General features: G+C 33.3%; 1 protein-coding gene across 3 annotated transcripts in view; it reads left to right on the plus strand.

Moving 5' to 3' along the window:
* CSMD3 (CUB and Sushi multiple domains 3) overlaps nucleotides 1-19,888 on the plus strand; it is a 1,625,828-nt gene that overhangs the window by 1,236,757 nt on the left and 369,183 nt on the right. For all 3 annotated transcript variants that reach the window (XM_036758935.1, XM_036758944.1, XM_036758952.1), the window contains 3 exons: nucleotides 7,985-8,176; nucleotides 11,961-12,087; nucleotides 14,802-15,004. In XM_036758935.1, the coding sequence (XP_036614830.1) occupies nucleotides 7,985-8,176; nucleotides 11,961-12,087; nucleotides 14,802-15,004 (522 nt within the window). The remainder of the gene's footprint in view (nucleotides 1-7,984; nucleotides 8,177-11,960; nucleotides 12,088-14,801; nucleotides 15,005-19,888) is intronic.

The raw sequence follows: 19,888 nt of genomic DNA on the forward strand, positions 1-19,888 counted from the left end.
ATCTCACTCATTAGTTTCCACCTTCTATTACTCTTTAGATAACCTGTCACATATTTATATGCCTATGTGTTGTTTTCTCATTTCAGAATGGAATAAGTTTTTTGGAGCAGAGGTTTTCAGTTTTGTCTTTGTATCTCCTGTACTTTATCCAGTGTCTGGCATATAGTAAACACTCAATGAATGGTTCTTGGATTGAATTGAATTACCTTTTGCTTATGCTATTGTAATTGCTCCCTTATATGCCTCTCTGTAATCCACTCTCCACACAGCTAGCTGCCAGCATCATCTACCTAAAGCTCAGTTCTGATCATGTCTCTCCCCTGCTCAGAAATGTTCGTGCTTTCCTGTCTCCTTCCTCACTACATCCACACAGGCTATTCTGTGTATCAGAAATACACACCCTTCTTATTTCTCTTTCAGAATTCTTATTTTGCTTTTCTTTTCTTTGAAGATTTTTTTCTGATTCCCAAAGTTATTTCTCCCTCCTCAGATTACTTTACACCCCCCCCCCCCATTTGAGTTTATATTTTATTATCCCCATAATGTAAGCTCCTTGAAGACAAGGATTATTTTATTTCTTTTTATACTCAGTGTTTATTCTGGTGCCTTGCACATAATGGGAACTTCATAATATTTTTTTTAAATTTCACTGAACCACCCAGTAAGAGAAATAGTACTAGTATAATTAGTTATATTTATAGAGAAGGAAATTAGGACTCAGAGAACTTAAGAGTTGACTACTGTGACAAGGCTATTATTATTACGTCCATCGTTCAATCCCTGGTTTCCTAACTCAATGTCCAATAAACTCTCTGCTTCTCCATACTGCCTTGGAATTTTTGTACTTGAAGACTGCAAATAATATTCCTAATTTTGCCACCAATTTTGTTTATTTCTTTGGCTGTCACTTAAGTTCTCTTTTCTATTAATATGAGTGTAGTATTTTCCTGACAAGAAGCTTATAAGTCAAGTTGGTTTAGGGCTGTTATTGTCATTTTACTTCTGAGGAAATAAAAGTCAAGGGAAATGAAGTGATTTGCTTAGAATCACAGAGTATCAAGTACTGATATTCACATCATCAGTTCCTGAATTCAAGATACTGGTAGACAGAATGGTGAACTTAAAGTTAGGTCTATTTGGGATCAAATCTTTCCTCAGACACTTAATACCCAGGTAACTCTGGGCATGTAACTTGATGCCCTCTATCAGTCTGAGTTTCTCACATGTAAAATGGTGATAATAAGTACTTATCTCACAAGGTTGTTGTGAATGTCCAGTGAAATTATATAAAGTTTTTTGCAGACCTTAAAGCATCATCTTTATTGATGTGTGTTCTAAATTCTTCAGTGTAGGGATTGGTTCCAGGAGCCAAAATGACAGAGTAAGTATTAAGTCACTATCACTCTCCCCTTCTGATCACTTAAAAAATACCACACCAGGAAAAACCCTGAGATGGAAGAAAGACAGGGAGAAGCAGTCTTTTAGCCTGGGAAACTTGGAAGATCTTCTAGAAAGCACAGCCCCAGGCAGGCAGGCAGGCAGGCGGGCATCTTCCAGCTGCTGATCTTCCCTTGCTTCAGTGTAGGCCTGGGCAGGCATCTTCCAGATCTCCCTGTGCTTCTTTGAGTCCTGGGGAAATTCAAAAAAACTCGTCTGGCCTCAGCACACACCAGACACCATCAGTAGGACCCCAGCTCAGCATCAGATAAGCTGCCAGAACCCTATAGCCTTCAGCTGCCAGCACCTAAGGCCCCAGAACAGAAAGCCAGTGACCACGACCCTGGCCCCCAGAACAAGATGCTTTGGTTAGTGCCCCCTGTACTCCAGCAGGAGAGCTCAACTTTAGAAAGCCAGGAAATAGGCAAACATCATGAGCCAAAAGCAGAAAAAAACACTGAACATAGAGAGTTATTATGATGACAGGGAAGATCAAAACACGAACTCAGAAGAGTACAACATTGTCAATATACCTTACATCTGAAATTTCAAAGGGAAATATGAATTGGTCCCAAATGCAAAAAACCTTCTTGGAAGAGTTCAAGAAATATTTTAAGTCAAATTAGAGAGAGAGAGAAGAAAAATTGGAAAAAAAATGAGAGGTATGAAAGAAAGAGTTAAGAGCTTGGAAAAGGAAAGATAAAAATTGACTGAAGAAAATAACTCTCTAAAAATACAATTGGCCTAATGGAAAAGGAGGTACAAAAGTACACTGAAGAGTAGACCTTTTTAAAAAGTAGAATTGGCTAGATGGAAAAGGAGGTACAAAAAGGAACTGAAGAAGATAATTCATTAAAAATTAGAACTGGGCAAGTGGAACCTAATGACTCTATGAGACATCAAGAATCAGTCAATCAAAAGAATGAAAAAAGAGAGGAAAGTGTAAAATACCTTATTGGAAAAACAATTGACCTGGAAAATAGATGCAGGAGAGATAATTTAAGACCTATCAGGCTACCTAAAAGCCATGATCAAAAAAAGATCCTGGACAGCATCTTTAAAGAAATTAGCAAGAAAAACTGGTCTGAGGTCTTAGAACCAGAGGGTAAAATAATCATTGAAAGAATCCACTGATCACCTCCTGAAAGAGGTCCCAAAATGAAAACGCCAAGGAATATTACAGCCAAATTCCAGAATTATCAGATTAAGAAGAAAATACTGCAGGCAGCCAGAAAAAACAATTTAAATAACATGGAACCACAGTCAGGATTACACAGGACCTAGCAGCTTCTACATTAAAGGATCTGAAGATTTGAAATATTTCATAAGGCAAATGAGCTTGGATTACAACCAAGGATCAACTACCCAGCAAAATTAGCATAATCTTTTAGGGGAGGACATGGACAATCAGTGAAACAAGGGACTTCCAAATCTTCCTGATGAAAAGATCAGAGCTCAACAGAAAATTTGATCTTCAAATACAAGACTCAAGAGGGGCATAAAAAGGTAAACAGGAAAGGAAAAAAACAACTTTGTTATTCAGTAAGGGTAAACTGTTTACATCACTTTATGGGAAGATGATACTTGTAACTCTTGAGAGCTGTGTCATTATTATGACATTTAGAAGGGATATACAGAGAGAGTATGGGTATGAGTTGACTTTGATGTGATGATTAAAAAAAAATTAAGTGGTGAAAGAAAGGATTGTCCTGGAAGAGGAGTAAGGGAGGAGACAGGAAAGGGTAAATTACATTGCATGAAATGGCATAAAGACCTATCACAGTAGAGGAAAAGAGGTGAGGGAGATGAGCATTGTTTGAACCTTACTCTCATTGAATTTGACTCAAAGACAGAATAACATATATACTCACTTGGTTATAGGAACCTGTCTTACCCTATAGGAAGTAGGAGGAGTAAAGGAGAAAAAAAGGGGAAGGAGTAGATAGAAGGGAGGGCAGAAGGGAAGGAAGTATTAAGGGAAAGGGGAAGGAAAAGGGAGGGGGGGCTGATAAAAGCATGGACAGATTAAGGGAGGCAATGATCAGAAGCAAAACGCTAGTGAGGAGTGAAAGGGAGAAAGGACAGAGAAGAGCATAAATGGGGGAAAATAGGATAGAGAGAAAGACACAGAAATTATAACTGTAAATGTGAATGGGATGAACTCTCCCATAAAATGGAAGTGCACAGCAGAGTGGATTAAAAACCACAATATTATAATATGTTGTTTATAAGAAACACCTTTGAAGTGGACAGATACACAGAGAGTGAAGGTAAAGGCTGGAGCAGAATATATTGTGCTTCAGCTGAAGTTAAAAAAAAATCAGGGGTAGCAATCCTGATCTCAGACAGAGGAAAAGCAAAAATAAATACAAACGTTACAATCTGATGTAGAAAGACAGAAATATTAACTGCATCATTTTAAGATCATGATGCAATAAAAATTACATGTAATGAAGGGCCATGGATAGACTAAAAATTAATTGGAAACTAACTAATCTAATCCTAATGAATGAGTAGGTCAAACAATAAATCATAGAAACAATCAATAACTTCATCCAAGAGAATGTCAATAATGAGACAATGTACCAAAACTTATGAGATGCAGCCAAAGTGGTTCTTAGGGGAAATTTGTATATTTCTGAGGGCTTGCATGAATAAAATACAGGAAGAAGAGATCAATGAAAGGGGCGTGCAACTAAAAAAGCTAGAAATAGAACAAATTAAAATTCCCCAATTAAATTCCAAACTAGAAATTCTGAAAACCAAAGGAGAGATTAATAAAATTGAAATTAAGAAAACTATTGAACTAATAAAGAAGACTAAGAGCTGGTTTTATTAAAAAAAAAGTTAAATAGATAAAACTTTGGTTAATTTGATTTTAAAAATAAAGAAAAACAAGTTACTAGTATCCAAAATGAAAAGGGTGAACTCACCACTAATGAAGAAGAAATTAAAATAATAATTAGACACTATTTTGCCCAATTGTATGCCAATAAATATGACAGTCTTAGTGAAATGGATGAATATTTACAAAAAATATAAGCTACCCAGATTAACAGAAGGGAAATAAAAAACCCCATTTCAGAAAAAGAAATTGAACATGTCATCAATGAAAAAATCTCCAGGGCCACATGGATTTGCTAGTAAATTCTACCAAAAATTTAAAAAATAATTAATTACAATTCTATATGAACTATTTGGAAAAAATGGGTGGAGTCCTGCTAAATTCTTTTTATGATGCAAACATGGTGCTGATACCTAAACTGGGAAGAGCCAAAACAGAAATTATAGACTAATCTTCCTAATGAATATAGATGCAAAAATTTCAAATAAAATATTAAGAAAGTGATTCTAGCCACTTTTCACATGGATAATACACTATGACCAGGTGGGATTTATACTAGGAATGCAGGGCTGGTTCAATATTAGGAAAACTATCAGCATAATTGACCATATCCATAACTAAATTAACAGAAACCATATGATTATCTCAATAGATGAAGAAAAAGTTTTTGACAAAATATAACACTCATCCTTATTAAAAACACTAAAGAGAATAGGAATAGACCTTTCCTTAAAATGATGAGTAGACTTTATCTAAAACCATTACCAATCATTATATGTAATGGAGATAAGCTAGAAGCATTTCCAATAAAATTGGGGTGAAACAATGATGTCCATTATCACCACTGGTATTCAATATTGTCCTAGAAATGTTAGCTGTAGCAATAAAAGAAGAAAAAGAAATTGAAGGAATTAGAATAGGCAATGAACAAACAAAGCTATCACTCTTTGCACATAATATGATGGCATACTTAGGGATTCCTCAAGAATCAACTAGAAAACTACTTGAAATAATTAACAACTTTAGCTAAGTTGAAGGATATAAAATAAAGCCACATAAATCATCAGCATTTCTAGATATTACTAATAAAGCCCAATAATGAGAGAGAGATAGAGAGATTCCAGTTAAAGTAACTGTAGACAATGTAAAATATTTGGGAATCTACCTGCCAAGACAAACTCAGGAACTATATGAACACAATTATAATATACTTTTCACTAAAATAAAGTTGGTTCTAAATAATTGGAAAAACATCAATTGCTTGTGGGTAGGCCAAGCTAATATAATAAAATAGCAATTCTACTTAAATTACTTTACTTATTCAGTGCTATACCAATTAAACTACCAAAAAATTATTTTATGGAAGTAGAAAAATTAATAAAAAAATCATTTGGAAGAACAAAAGGTCAAGAATATCAAGGGAAGTAATGAAAAGAAATGCAAGGGAAGGCAGCCTAGCCATGCCAGATCCAAAATTGTATTATAAAGCAGCATTCTTCAAAACTACTTCGTACTGACTAAGAAATAGAGTGGTGGATCAGTGGAATAGGTTAGCTACATAAAACACAGAGGTCAATGAGTATAATAATCTACTTTTTGATAAACCCAAAGACTCCAGCTTCTGGGAGCTATTTGACAAAAATTACTGGGAAAACTGGAAAATAGTGTGGCAGAAACTAGGCATAGACCAACATCTTACACCTTATAGCAAGGTAAAGTAAAAATGAGTACAAGATTTAGACATAAAGGGTGATACTATAAACAAATTAGGAAAGCAAGGAATTGTTTACTTGTCAGACCTTTGGAGAATGGAAGAATGTATGACCAATCAAGAGATAGAGAACATTATGAAATGCAAAATACTCAGTTTTGATTACATTTAATTAAAAAGGTTTTACACAAAGGCAATGCAACTAAGATTATAAGGGAAATAGAAAGTTGGGAAACAATTTTTACAACCAGTGTCTCTGACAAAGGCCTCATTTCCAAAATACATAGAGTACTGAGTCAAATTTATAAGAATACCAGTCATTCCCAGTTGATAAATGGTCAAAGCATATGAACAGGTTGTTTTCAGATGAAGAAATTAAAGCTGTCTATAGTCATATGAAAAAATCTTCTACATCACTATTGATTGGAGAAATGCAAATTGAAATAGCTCTGAGGTACCACTTCACACCTATCAGATCTGCTAACATGACAAAACAGGAAGACGATAAATGTTGGAGATGTGGGAAAATTGAAGTTGTGAATTGATCTAACAGTTCTAGAGAGCAATTTGGAACTATACCCTTTGATCCAGAAATACCACTTCTAGGTCATATCCCAAAAAGATCGTAAAAGGGAAAAGGATCCACATGTACAAAAATATTTACAGCAACTCTTTTTGTGGTGGCCAAGAACTGGAAATTGAAAGGATGTCCATCAATTGGGGAATGGCTGAACAAGTTGTGGTATATGAATGTAAGGGAATGCTGTTGTTCCATAATAAATGATGAGGAGGTGGACTTCAGAAAAACCTGGAAAGACTTGCATGAACTGATGCTGGGTGAAGTGAGCAGAACTAGGAAAACATTGTACACAGTAACAGCAGCGTTGTGTGATGACCAGCTTTGATAGACTTAGCTCTTCTCAGCAATGCAATGATCTAAGTCAATTCCAAAAGACTCATGATGGAAAATGTTATCCACATGTGAGAAAGAACTTTGGAGTCTGAAAGCAGATTGAAGCATTTTTTTGTTTTTTTCTTTCTTATGGTTTTTCCCTTTGGTTCTAATTGTTCTTTACAGCATGACTAATGTGGATATATGTTTAATATGATTGTATGTGGGTGCCCTACGTCAGATTGCACACCATCTTGGGGAAGGTGGAGAGGAAGGAGGGGGATAAAATTTAAAACTCAAAATCTTACCAAAGTGAATGGTGAAATCTAAAAATAAATATTTAAAACATTAATTTCTTCAGTCTATATGTAATTTAACAGTGTTTGGTCTTACTTTAAAAAATCAGTGATAAATTCATTTTATGCCACAAATTGGGGTTTATGTGTACTGTAGTGTTTTTTTCTATGATAGTTTTTTCCTCCATAACTTCAATATTTTTCAAGATAATTATCTAATCACAAAAAAGACTATAAAAAGTAGGTTTAAAATATGACTACTTCCTATATGTATGACCTTGGCAACATAACTGAACTTTCCTGGCCTCAGTTCCCTTTTCTTTGAAATGATGAGGTTTGGCTTGCTGGCCTCTGATGTCTCTTCCAGGTCTAGATTGGTGATCCTCACATTCTGTAATTTTTACTTGCTAATATAAAAAAAGAAATGAATCTAAATTTCCCTAAAATGATTTTCCTCAGAATTTAAGGATAGTTATAAATGATGTAAAATTGAAGTAGCTTTGATTATAATTTGGGCTGGGTAAATAAATTTATTAGAAGGACCATGCTTATTGGTATATTGACTAACAGACCAAAACAGTTTCTCAACATGTAAGTTCCATGTAGTACACAAAATGCTAGGTCTCTATAAAAATAATCTTCCAATCTTCCAATGTGTACAGAAAAAGTAGGAAATTGTCAAACATGTAAACAAAATATTTAACTTGTTTTGATTTTTTAAAAAATGATCAAAAGGAAAAATTGCCATCTTTAAAGTCTTCATGATCAATATTGCCTTTAATTATCATCTCTTCTTCTCATAGGTTTTGAACTTTCACATTGTGAGGATCCTGGTGTGCCACAATTTGGATACAAGATCAGTGATCAAGGCCACTTTGCTGGTAGCACTATCATTTATGGATGCAATCCAGGTTATACCCTCCATGGAAGTAGCCTTTTAAAGTGCATGACAGGGGAAAGAAGAGCATGGGATTACCCTTTGCCATCATGTATTGGTAAAAGAGTATTTTAATGTGATATTTTGCAGCTAGTAAATAGAATGTGAGATTTGAAATAGGAAGACCTGGATTTAAATCCCAACTTGGACATTTACTACCGTTGTAAGCCTGGGCAAGTCATTTAATCTCTGTGAGCCTCAGTTTTTCCATCTGTAAAGTAGGGGGAAAAAACAGCACCTAATTCACATGGTGGTTGTAAGGGCCAAATTAGATAAAATAAAGAAAATTTAAAACCTTAAAATGCCATATATAAATGCCAGCTGTTATTACTACTAATAATAATAACAGTAGCAATTAACTAAGATGATGATATGCTTGACAAATAGTGCTAATGGAAACCTCTACAGAATTCTTCTTCCCCTTTCAAAGTATTGAAAACAGGGAATGTAGTTAGCTTCTTCTTGGTTCAATTTTGACACGAAATTAACCTCAGTAGAAAATATCTTTTTTAAAATTGTTTAAAGTAATGGTAGGTTGGATGACACATGCCCTAAAAAATATTAAATTTCAAAACCAAAACTCTAAGGGCACCAAAAAGAAATATTCTTCTACCTGTAACAGCAGTATTATCTTCATAATCCCCATACCCTAAACTAAACAAGCCAATCTCTTATTCTTGATAAATTGTTTTCTGGAGGATATCTAAACCAAAATGCTAATTCTTGATGGAAAACTCTGCTTCTATACCAGTAAAAGGACTGCCCGTCAGGCATATCATCATCATCATCACTTGTAATTGTTATTATTGTATTACAGTCACCATCCTTATTGAATTTTACACTAAAAGAACCAAAACTTTCAAAAGTCAAATGCTTTGTTCATCATTACACAGTTAGTAAATTTCTGAGTTAAAATTCAAAACCAGGTCTATTGATTTCTAGTCTAGTCTTGTATTCTTCCCACTATATCATTTTAATACTTATTTTAAAATGAATTTTATAGCTTTAATATCTGTTGGGGGCTTTACATCTACTTGAGGGTAGAATTTTTGTTAGGTGACAGATTTCTATAAATCTATTTGAATATTAATACTAAAAATAAATATGTTGCCACTACATACTGTTTTTACTTCAATACTTTTTTTAAATGGATATCTAAATTTTGGAATGATTGATCTAATCACACTTGGGATTAAATGCCAAAGCAAGACTATCACAGTGAGATCCTATGTAAGACCAATGATTGATCCACTGCCATTGCTTACAGAAAAACCTTTCCTTAATTTGTTAATTTTTTTGTTTTTTGGTAAATGCAACATGTTTTCCGGAAAAAATATTGTGTATTATAATAGTTCAAAATTAGAGAACTAGAAATAAAGAGTTACAATGATTTCCTGAAAATGTCAATCACAACATTTAAAAATGTAGTAAAAGCTCAAGATGTGAACTTTTTTTTTCATTTGTTTTCTACTAAAGTATGACTTTTAAACCCAGAGATCTCCTATTTTTTTTTTCCTCTTCTAAGGATTATACACATGGGAAGAAACCATTTTGAAAGTTCAGCTGTTTTTAAATCATGTGTGTGCTAGGGAGCAGATTTTGAATTACATTTGATGTGATAAAATGTATTTTATTTTCATTCTCTGATAACTCCAAAATAAATGGATGGGTTTTTCTTAAAATTTTCTGGGAAAAGTGGGCTAAAAATTGTTATGCTGGAGGACAAGGAAATATAGTTATAAGCTGTTGGCAAGAGGCAGTGATGGTGATGCTGTTGATGATAATAGAAGATTATATACAATTTTAGATAGCATTTTCTACGTCAACATCACTGCACTATAATACTTTCGGCAGCTGCTGTCCTTCGCTTATAATTTTCAGTTCTCATTCTGACTACTCTTTTTTTTTCTATCCTCCCCTAATACTTTTTGGTTCTTTTAATCTATTTTTTATATTTTGAAATAATTATTTGGAAGCTTTTTAAAGAATACATAATAAATACTTATGTTTGAATTTAAAATTACAAATGAATTAATAAATACCATATGTATTTACAAAGTATTTTTACCTTCAAAGGAGAACTCAGTTTAAATAAATAATTGATAAATTAATGTGCATTATTAGGTTATTGAGGGCAAAAGAATGGAGAAAAGTAATTAGCAAGTTATATATAGCAGGGAATTATTATTAATTGAACATACGGTACAAGATAGTAAATAAATTTTGGTTTAATTTGTTTTTGTTTTTTAAATTTTGAAACCCCTAGAAATTAATCCTAAATATTTGTCTAGATAATTATGAAGTACAAAAGAACTCATTAAATCATTATGTGCCATTTTATAAAGTGTTAGACATTTTTGAGGTAAGATTACCATTTTATGACTATTTTTTATCAAATTTTGTATCAAGATTTTCACTTTCAGGGAATGCTAGAAAATTCTAATTTGACTGTAATAATTTATATTAAATTTTACATTAATCCTCATTCTATCTGCAAATATAAATACTAAAACATATGAGGAAAGATTTATTAACCAATTTGTAGAGTGATATATGAACCCGCAAAGCCCTTTATGGAGGAAATCCAGAGCTCAAAACCACAACCCCAAATTCTGGTGTGATCGAAGACCTTTTTGTCTTGTTCTTGATTTTATATCTTCACACATTAAGAATGGCATGGCAAATACTGGGGGTAGGAAGTGAAAATTCAGAAATCATTTAATTACTTAGACCAAACATTTTCTGTTTCAAAATGAAAAAGTTTCCTTACTTTTTGTAAATGGGGTGAGTTAATGATGAAATTAGGAATTATGTCAATGTAGCTGTAATTCATTACAATGTTTGTATTCATTCTGTGATCAACAATTCCACTGAAATATTTTCATTTCTCTCCCTTCCAATGTGGGAAGTAATAGTAATTTTAATAATTTAAAAATGGAAACAGTTGTAAATATGTATTTCTCATAGCATTATAAAAGCTAAAAAGTACTCATGAACAATACTAGATATGCTAATGTTCACCCAAATATGAAATGTATAATTCCGTCATTAAAATTTACAAGCACACTATTTTGATATACACAAAATAACACTATTTCATATATAATGATAAATTTATAGGCACTAAATTTTATGAGCAAATGTTAAAGGCAATATTAAGTTCAAACTAAGTTAAATTGAAAATAAAATGAAAAATCAAACAAGTTTTTTACTTTGATTTTGGGGTAATTGAGAAGAAAAGAAATGAGAGTGATTTAAAAGACGATTTTCTGAATTCTATACCATATAAATGGCCTGAGAGATCATTGTAAAGATAGTATTTTCACAAGATGACTATAATGATTTTTTCATCTTCAGACTAAATATTAAGAAATAACTTATCCAGTCCTTTCTTCATTCCCTCCTTCTATCTTCTTCATTTCTCTCTTCCTACCATATGTTCTCCTCTGCTTACTTTTTGTCCTTCTTTTCCCTACAGAATATTTAGATATCTAAATCGATTTTCAATGTTGTTTTAAAATTTTTCCCATGAATTTAATTTTGTTCTTACTTATATAATCTCTATTTTGAATTTTACCACTTTCAATACTTTCAATTAATGTTTTGGTTAATATTAGTTTAGGTAGTAATAATGTACAAAAGAAGTAACTCATTAAATTTACTTTATATTGCCATTTTATAAAGCCTTAACTGTTAGAAATTTTTGTGATAATCATTTTGTGACTATTTTAAATCAAATTTTGTATCTAGATTATCAGTATTAGAGAACTCTAGGAGATTGATTTAACTGTGCTAAAATCAACATCAAATTATAACTTAATTCAAATTCTGTTTTTTATTAGCTGAATGTGGAGGCCGTTTTAAAGGAGAATCATCAGGAAGAATCTTATCTCCTGGCTACCCCTTTCCTTATGACAATAATCTGAGGTGCATGTGGATGATTGAGGTGGATCCAGGAAACATCGTTAGGTACTCTTTTAAATTCTAAAATCATTGTTCTTATTGGTGAGGATTTAGCTATCTGAATTTTCCAGGTAAGCTAGTGAGTTTTCCTGTTTTACAAAGTAGCATAGACCATTAAAATATCAAAGCTAGATGGAGTCTGCCACTATCTACCCTAATTAAATATATGAAAAAAACTGAGATTTATTGATTAAGTATTAGTAACTGACATTCACAGGATGTTTTAAGGTCTCTGATCTATTTTAGTTGGTGATAGAGCTGGAACTGGAATTCAGGTCCCTTATCTCCTAGTCCAATGTCTTGTATTCTAATCAATTACTTGATTTCACAGGTTTCTCCCAGACCTTGGTGGTATAAACACATCTTTTGTTACAAATTGATTCTTTCAGACTAGGAAAATGCTGTACATTTTAAATGGGTAGAATAAGACATTTATTTCATAGGCATGGACAATAGGAAGAATTGTTTTGTTTGAATATGCATATTCATGTCAAAGGTTTTCTTTTTATCCCCACACCTTCCCCACAAAGTAGGTTGGAGGAATGAAAATGACTTTTGTTAACTAAAATAGTAAAATAAAAAAATTTTAAAGATGAATAAATCTGAAAGTTCCTTCATGACAAAAAAAAAAATATGTGAAAGTATTGACATCCCCAGTGTACTAATAAAAAAAAGGCCTACACAAGTATAAGAAGCTCAAAAGGGAGGAAGAGTGATGGAGAACTTATTTTCTTTCATTTTGGTCTGCTACAGTACTGAATAGCAGAGAGACTGAATTACGTGACTTTAAAATCTACGTTCTGAGAATATGTATTGTTTCTAATGTAACCATTTGAATTCATCAGTTTGTCTCTGTAGACTATATATAAGTACAATGAACAAATCAAATGGAGTACTGATAGAAATAGAAATAGTTTTTATTTCCATTCTAAGTGCCTACTAATTATTAGGCATTGTGCTGAGGAAAAGAAAGGTAGTTACTGCCTTTGAGGAACCTAATGAAGACCACACACAAAAGGAAGCTGCAAAGGGATAGGGGAAGGGTCACCAGGGGAAGCAAAACTATTAATGGGAAGTGAAGAATTATCTGGAAAGTTCAGGTCCCAGCTCTCTATAAAGGAAGCCTCTGAAGGGATTTACCGCTCTAGCCCTCTAGTCAGGGGAATGAGGCAGCTGAGGGGATTGAGAAGGTGGAGTATCTAAAGCTGAATTAATCATTAGAGTGAAGACATTTCATGTGATGAGATTATCTTTATCCAAGGTCAGGTAGAGGCCTGAGAAATAAGGTTACTTATTGCTAGAGTATTCAGGACAGTGGACTAGGAGTTGAAAGATTTTCATTTATTACTTGCAGCACCAGATGTCTATATGCTGCCTAAGTCTCCACCACTTTAAACCAAAACATTCTACCAAATGCCTTTGCTTTATTGAAGATTACTCATTCAATATCTCATTCCTTTAGGCCATAGGTTCATTGGTTTAGAGGTCAAAGGCCATTAAGCTTAACTGCTTCATGTTACAGATGGAAAAAAAAAATGAGTACAGAAAGATTAAGTGACTTGTTTGTATTCACACAGCTAATAAATATCTGAAGTGGGATTTGAACCCAAGGTTTTCCTGACTACAAGTTCAGTACCTTGTATGTTATATCATATTGCCTCAGTGCCTCCATTAATAATGTGATAGTGGATCTTTGTAAATCTAGCTGATAACCTAATATCTAACAAGTTACTCCCCCCAAATAATCATTTGTGTAGCAGTTACTTCTATATTTCCATATAAATATTTTTCTTCCCTTCTAGCAAAAATAATTTAAAGAGAAACTTTTTTTTCAAATTATTTGTAGGAAACTGCAATTATATTTTTAGAGGTTTTATTTAACAAAGACTTTTGTTTATATAACAATAAGCTTATATCCAATTACTTTTCCAAAGTGGTTTTTATCTATATCAGCTTTTTATTCTAATAATAATTTACTGATGCAAATAGGATATGTGTTTTTATAAGTTTTAATCAAAGAAATTAAGCAGTAAATACTTTGATGCTAAGTCACTATCTACATAATTAAGCAGTGTTTGGCCACACAGATATTCAAAACAAAAAGCACCAAAATCCTTATGTTTTGCCCCAGTCAGAAAGATGTTTAGATATTTCATTTTCTGAACTATGTTGGGGAAAAAAACACCAAAAAACATTTTGTGTACTTCATGTTTTAATGTCATGTGCATGTTGTGCATATTTTTTTAAAAAAGTTTATGTATATAAAGTACAAGAAAGAAATTAATAGACTTGATTTTAGTGGAACTGTTTCAGATTGAAGACTAGTCTAGCTAAGTGTGGAGAAACTCATCATCAGGTTAGTCACAGGAGGATGAATTTCCCTGGCAAAGGAACTCACGAGTGCAGTCTTGTAAATTGTGGAGGGATTATGCTCTGTACAAGTACAGGTAGCAACTTTACTGATAAAAATAAAAAATTATTTGGTTATAGTAGTATTAATTATGAACTATTACAGATAAGGAAGACACAGATAAAGAATATTATCATTTACAAGTTTGATGTGTATATGGAGAGATGATACATAGATCAATAGATAAATAGATACAGATATTTACACTTTGCATGAGACATTCTAAAAATGTAAATTGCATTTTTAAGTCTTTAGTTTAAAATATAAGATAATTTTAAAATACTGAAACATATATGTGATTATCTCACAGTTTGCAGTTTCTTGCCTTTGATACTGAGGCATCACATGATATCCTACGAGTTTGGGATGGTCCACCTGAAAATGAGATGCTGCTAAAGGAAATTAGTGGATCCCTCATTCCAGAAGGTATCCATAGCACACTAAACATAGTAACAATCCAATTTGACACAGACTTTTACATCAGCAAATCTGGATTTGCTATTCAGTTTTCAAGTAAGTTTCATATTTCTTTTGTGTTTTGTGCCAAGTCCTATGTCTGCCTCTAATTTGTTTGAATTTGCTTTTTTAGTTGTCTGGCATTTTAAAAATGTAGAAATAAATGTCTTCATGGGTCTGGCTAACATGATATTAAAATTATATACTGATTTTACCAGTAATTTGGATATTATTTCAACAATCAATTTCAATTTATTGCAAATTAACTTTTCAGTGAAAATTAACCACTTCTTTCTCCACTTTGCTCATTCTTTTATAGCTAAGGTGGATATAATGTAGCAAGTAAATTTAGATGAGCTGCATGTACTTTTTCTTTTATTACCAAATCAATGTGCTTTTAAAAAACTGATTGAGGGAAGATAATAAGTAGGGGTAATTAAAATGTAGCCAAAAATAGAAAACAGAAGTATTGTTAACTTTGTAGATATTAAAATGAATATTGTGTTGTATATAAGAGAAAAAAAATTAATCCTTCCCATAAAACCCCAAATTTTGATAATTTTATTTTATTTAACTTTTTGTTAATTGTATATTCAGTTGTAATATTTGATAAAACATTTGAAATGTATTTAAAGGTTTTGTGTGACAAAGGAATGACATTTACTACCAATAATTTCCTTTCCTTGCTATTGTGCTACTTAATTGATAATTATCTGTTTCCATCTATAATGTGTAAGCATTTATTAAGTGCCTACCATGTGACAGTATGCTAAGTACCGTGGATGCACATTGAAACAAATATATACACGTCAAGCTATGTATGGAATAAATATGAAATAATTAACCGAGGGAAAGTACTGGAATTAAGAGAGGTTGAAGAACTCTTCCTGTTGATGGTGGGATTTTAGTTAGGACTTGAAGCCAGGGAGATAAGTAGTCAGAGCAGAAGAGAGATAGTGCGGCAGGCATGGAGGACAGCCAGACAGAATGCCTAGAGTCAATAAGAGGAGTATCTTGTTCATAGATATTTTAATAATTACTAAAGATGTAATGAAAAAATAAACAGTAGTAATATTAATTTAACTTATATTGCTAACTTATTTTGTAACTTCAAATTACCCAACTGATCTTAAATTTCTCCATTCGTTTATGATCAAAAAACAACACCCTTACTTCTTACTTCTCCTCCTATAAAATCCTCTGCAAGCAGTGACATTGTCCTCCTTGCTCTTCCTCATGTACAATGATCCATCTTCTAACGCTGAACATTTTCACTAGCTATACCCCATTGCTGGAATTCTCTCCCTCTTCAGCTCTACCTCCTAGCCTCTACCTATTGGCTTCCTTCAAGTGTCAGCTGAAATCCTGTCTTTTACAAGAAAATTCATCGTGATGCCATTAGATTATGCCCTTTTTGAGGGCAAGGGCTTTTTTGCCTCTTTTTGTAACCACAGTGCCTACCACAATACAATGACAATCACATAATAGACACTTAATAAATGCTTGTTGTCTGATTGACTGATTGGTTGCACTTAATGCTCATGTCTTCCCTGTGTTGTTTATCTTTACATATCTTTCACGTAGCTTGTTTGCAGGTAGTTGTTTGCATAATTTCTCCTGTTCTTTCAGCTCTTGAGAGTAGGGTCTGTTTAGGCTTCCTTTGTACCCCCGGTGTAGTTGTTAGGTACTTTAACAATCCCAGTTGACTGACTGCTGTTTGACTGACTCCAGGTTCAGGGCTCTTTCCACTACCTCAGCTGAGAAAATGTTTCAAATGATATCTAATTCTGCTTTATCTAACAAAAGCAATAGAGCTACTTTTACTAAGAATTACAAACTACTTCTGGGTCTTGTAAATAAAATTTTCATTGTTTTTTTTTTTCTTCATACAAAATCATTGCTCAAAGGGATTCAAAGTCTTTGAGTTAGAATGATGACAGAATGATAATTTAAAAGTTCTACCACATGCACTTCTATTTAAAGTTGTATATAATATGAGATCAAACATGCCAAGCATGGTTAGAGATAGAGATGGGAATATAAAGTGACCTAGGAGGATGAGAAAACATGCTCTACCAATGGACCTTTTGTTACTAATTGTGAGCAGTGAGGCCATGCAGGGAAAATATAATCCTTCTTCAGTTGCTGTAACTTGAAGAAAGCTATGCTATTTCCCCCAAGTGTTCTTTTTTTCTAGGATCATCAACGCCATTTACTTTATTTTGTCTTTGTGTAGAACTTTTTATTATTCAAGTTGCCCACATTTGTTAAGCTATATTGTCTAGAACTTAACACAACTGCAGATTTTGTTTGACCTGGGCAGAGTACAGAATGACTATCATTTCCAATTCCAGGAATCTATACTTCTCTTAATATAGCCAAAGATTACATTCAGGGTCTTAAGGTTGCTTTGTTTTAATTTTAAGCCACCATATTACATTATTGACTCTTACTAAGCTTGAAACTTACTAAAATTTTCCATTTTTTTTCAAACTGCTATCTGACCATCTCTCTCTCTTACTTGTGATAACTAGGCTAATTATATATTATATTTCTTCACACATCCCACATTTCAGACAAACTGCCCTACTTATTATTCCCAGGACAGAACATATCATTTTGTATCCTTTTGTCTAAGCCCTGTGCTGAGAATGTAGTTCCTTCTCACTTCTGTCTCTCACATTCCCTAGCTTCTTTCCAAGCTCAGCTCAAATACCACCTCCTGATTTGTTTTCCTAATTTCCCCAGCTGCTAGTGGCCTGCCAAAATTACTTTGGATAGCTTGATAGCTAGATTACATGGCTAGCTAGCTAGAAATATAGAGATATCTCAACGTCCTAATCTTATAGATATAAGCAAACATCAACTACTGAATTTATAATTAAATAATGCTATAACACATATGGCGAAAACAAGCAAATATTTCAACAAATATATCTCAATGAGAAATTACACTTCCAAAGTCATGTCTGTCAAATACAACTTTTCCACAGATCATAGTTCAATAATTCAGTTCTCTCAAGACGGCAAAGTCTCTTCTCAAGAATTCTATTCATAATGCTTCTTTTGTAACATAAGAGAGGATTCACTCTGTCTCAAGTTCTCCTAGTCCTTTGTAATCTCTATGCTCAGTTTCTCTTCAGTCATTACAGTTGTCTCTCCAGAATGACAGTTAAAAACTGCCTTTCTTCACAAATGATAGTTATAGGGCTTTTGTTTATATTTGTACATTCCGTCCTTTTCTAATAAAATCTATGTTCCTTGAGAACAAGGACAGTTTTGTTTTGTCTTTGTATTCCTAGTATGCAGCACTATACCTGACACAGTATAGGATTTTAATAGATGCTAATTGTATGGTTCATTCAATGAATTTTCTCTGTAGCTACATTACTCTCTTTAGACGACCCCTTTATCAGAATCGTTTCTATGTCTGGAGAGTTTAATTTTTGAGAATTTACTCATCTCTTGTGATGTCCCTTGTACAATTTTATGTGAACCTTTTAAATCTGCTCTTTTTACATGTAGAGTTTATTAGAATATCCCCAACTTTCTTCTCTTCTATCAGGAATATATGATGAAGTTGACATTCCTTCCCCCTCCCCATTTTTCCTGTCATTTCTACTGCAGCAACCCATTCTTCTTTGTCAGAATCAGGGCTGGAATAACCATCACACTCATTGATTCATTCACCTTTTGAAAAATGAAATTATCCTTGAAACAAGCCAAAGAATTATTAGCTGTGCTGCTTTTGGGGAGAAAGGATGTTTCTGCAGATGTCTGGATTATCGAAGTTCTCCATCATTACTGTATCATCCTCCTTTCAGTGTTGTTAGCTGTTACAGTACTTCATCTGTTTCTTCTTTCTGTCTTTATTATTAGGCTGATAATAAAATTTCTATTGGTCTCTGCAAAATTGGTCTCCAGTACACTTTTAGCCTGTGGTTCTTGGACTTTCTCACCTGAGTTTATCGTCATAATATATATAACTACTTCTCTTTTCCCTTTTTTCTATTCCCTTACTTTGAAAAACATGTATTCTTTGAGAGCCATATTACAGTCATAAAACCCATGTCACCAAAACTAAATAAGATAAAATTAACATCAAATTTAAGAGCATATTTCAGCATGTTTAGATAAGGGGTAGATAGGACACTGGATTAAAATTTTAGATCAATGAGATATTGTATCAGTAAGGCAAGATTCATGATATCGATGGTGACCATGAATATGCCTGTATAGTTCGGAATCACAAAATATAAAAGACTCTGTATATAGAAGGCAGATGAAGTAGAACATTTATTCAGACACCAGAGGATCAAATCCCAAAACCAATAACCCCAATTCGACATAGCAACAATAGTATCCCAAAATCCACTTCAATGTAACAGGAAGGCAATTAAAACACAATATCACAGCAAGGAGCTAAGCCATTCTGTAACCTTTCCCTCTGCTTGGGCCTTCCCATAAACACTCACTCACGAATCCTAGCTGTCTGTTTGCCTGTGTCCTCTCCTCCTGCAGTTATAAGAGCTTGCAGTTCTCTGTATCTCTGTCTGTCTGTCTCTCTGTCTCTTCAGTCCTCTCTCTCAGCCCTTCCAGTTCTCTTTCTTCCTCGCTCTGTAGTTCTTTAGCTCTGAGTTCAGCGTCTACCCTCAGGGTATACATACCCTTCTTAGGGTTCCAGGACTTCATACCTAATCAGCAAAAGGGTGTGAGCCTCCCTACAAACAAGCCTCCCCAATCAAGCTTCCCTTAACTAGCTCCACTGAGGCCGATTAAATGGAGGTGGGGGAAGCTCTTTAATCACATTAACACCACAGATGTCACTCATATCAATATGAAACACTCATGAATAGGTTATATGAGTAAATATTGTTGTTTAATTTCATGATCGTTATTTATGTAGCCATTTTTTTTAGCTAAATGATATAATAAATAGAA

This window comes from Trichosurus vulpecula, chromosome 1 (genome assembly GCF_011100635.1).
Source record: "Trichosurus vulpecula isolate mTriVul1 chromosome 1, mTriVul1.pri, whole genome shotgun sequence".
Taxonomy (NCBI): domain Eukaryota; kingdom Metazoa; phylum Chordata; class Mammalia; order Diprotodontia; family Phalangeridae; genus Trichosurus; species Trichosurus vulpecula.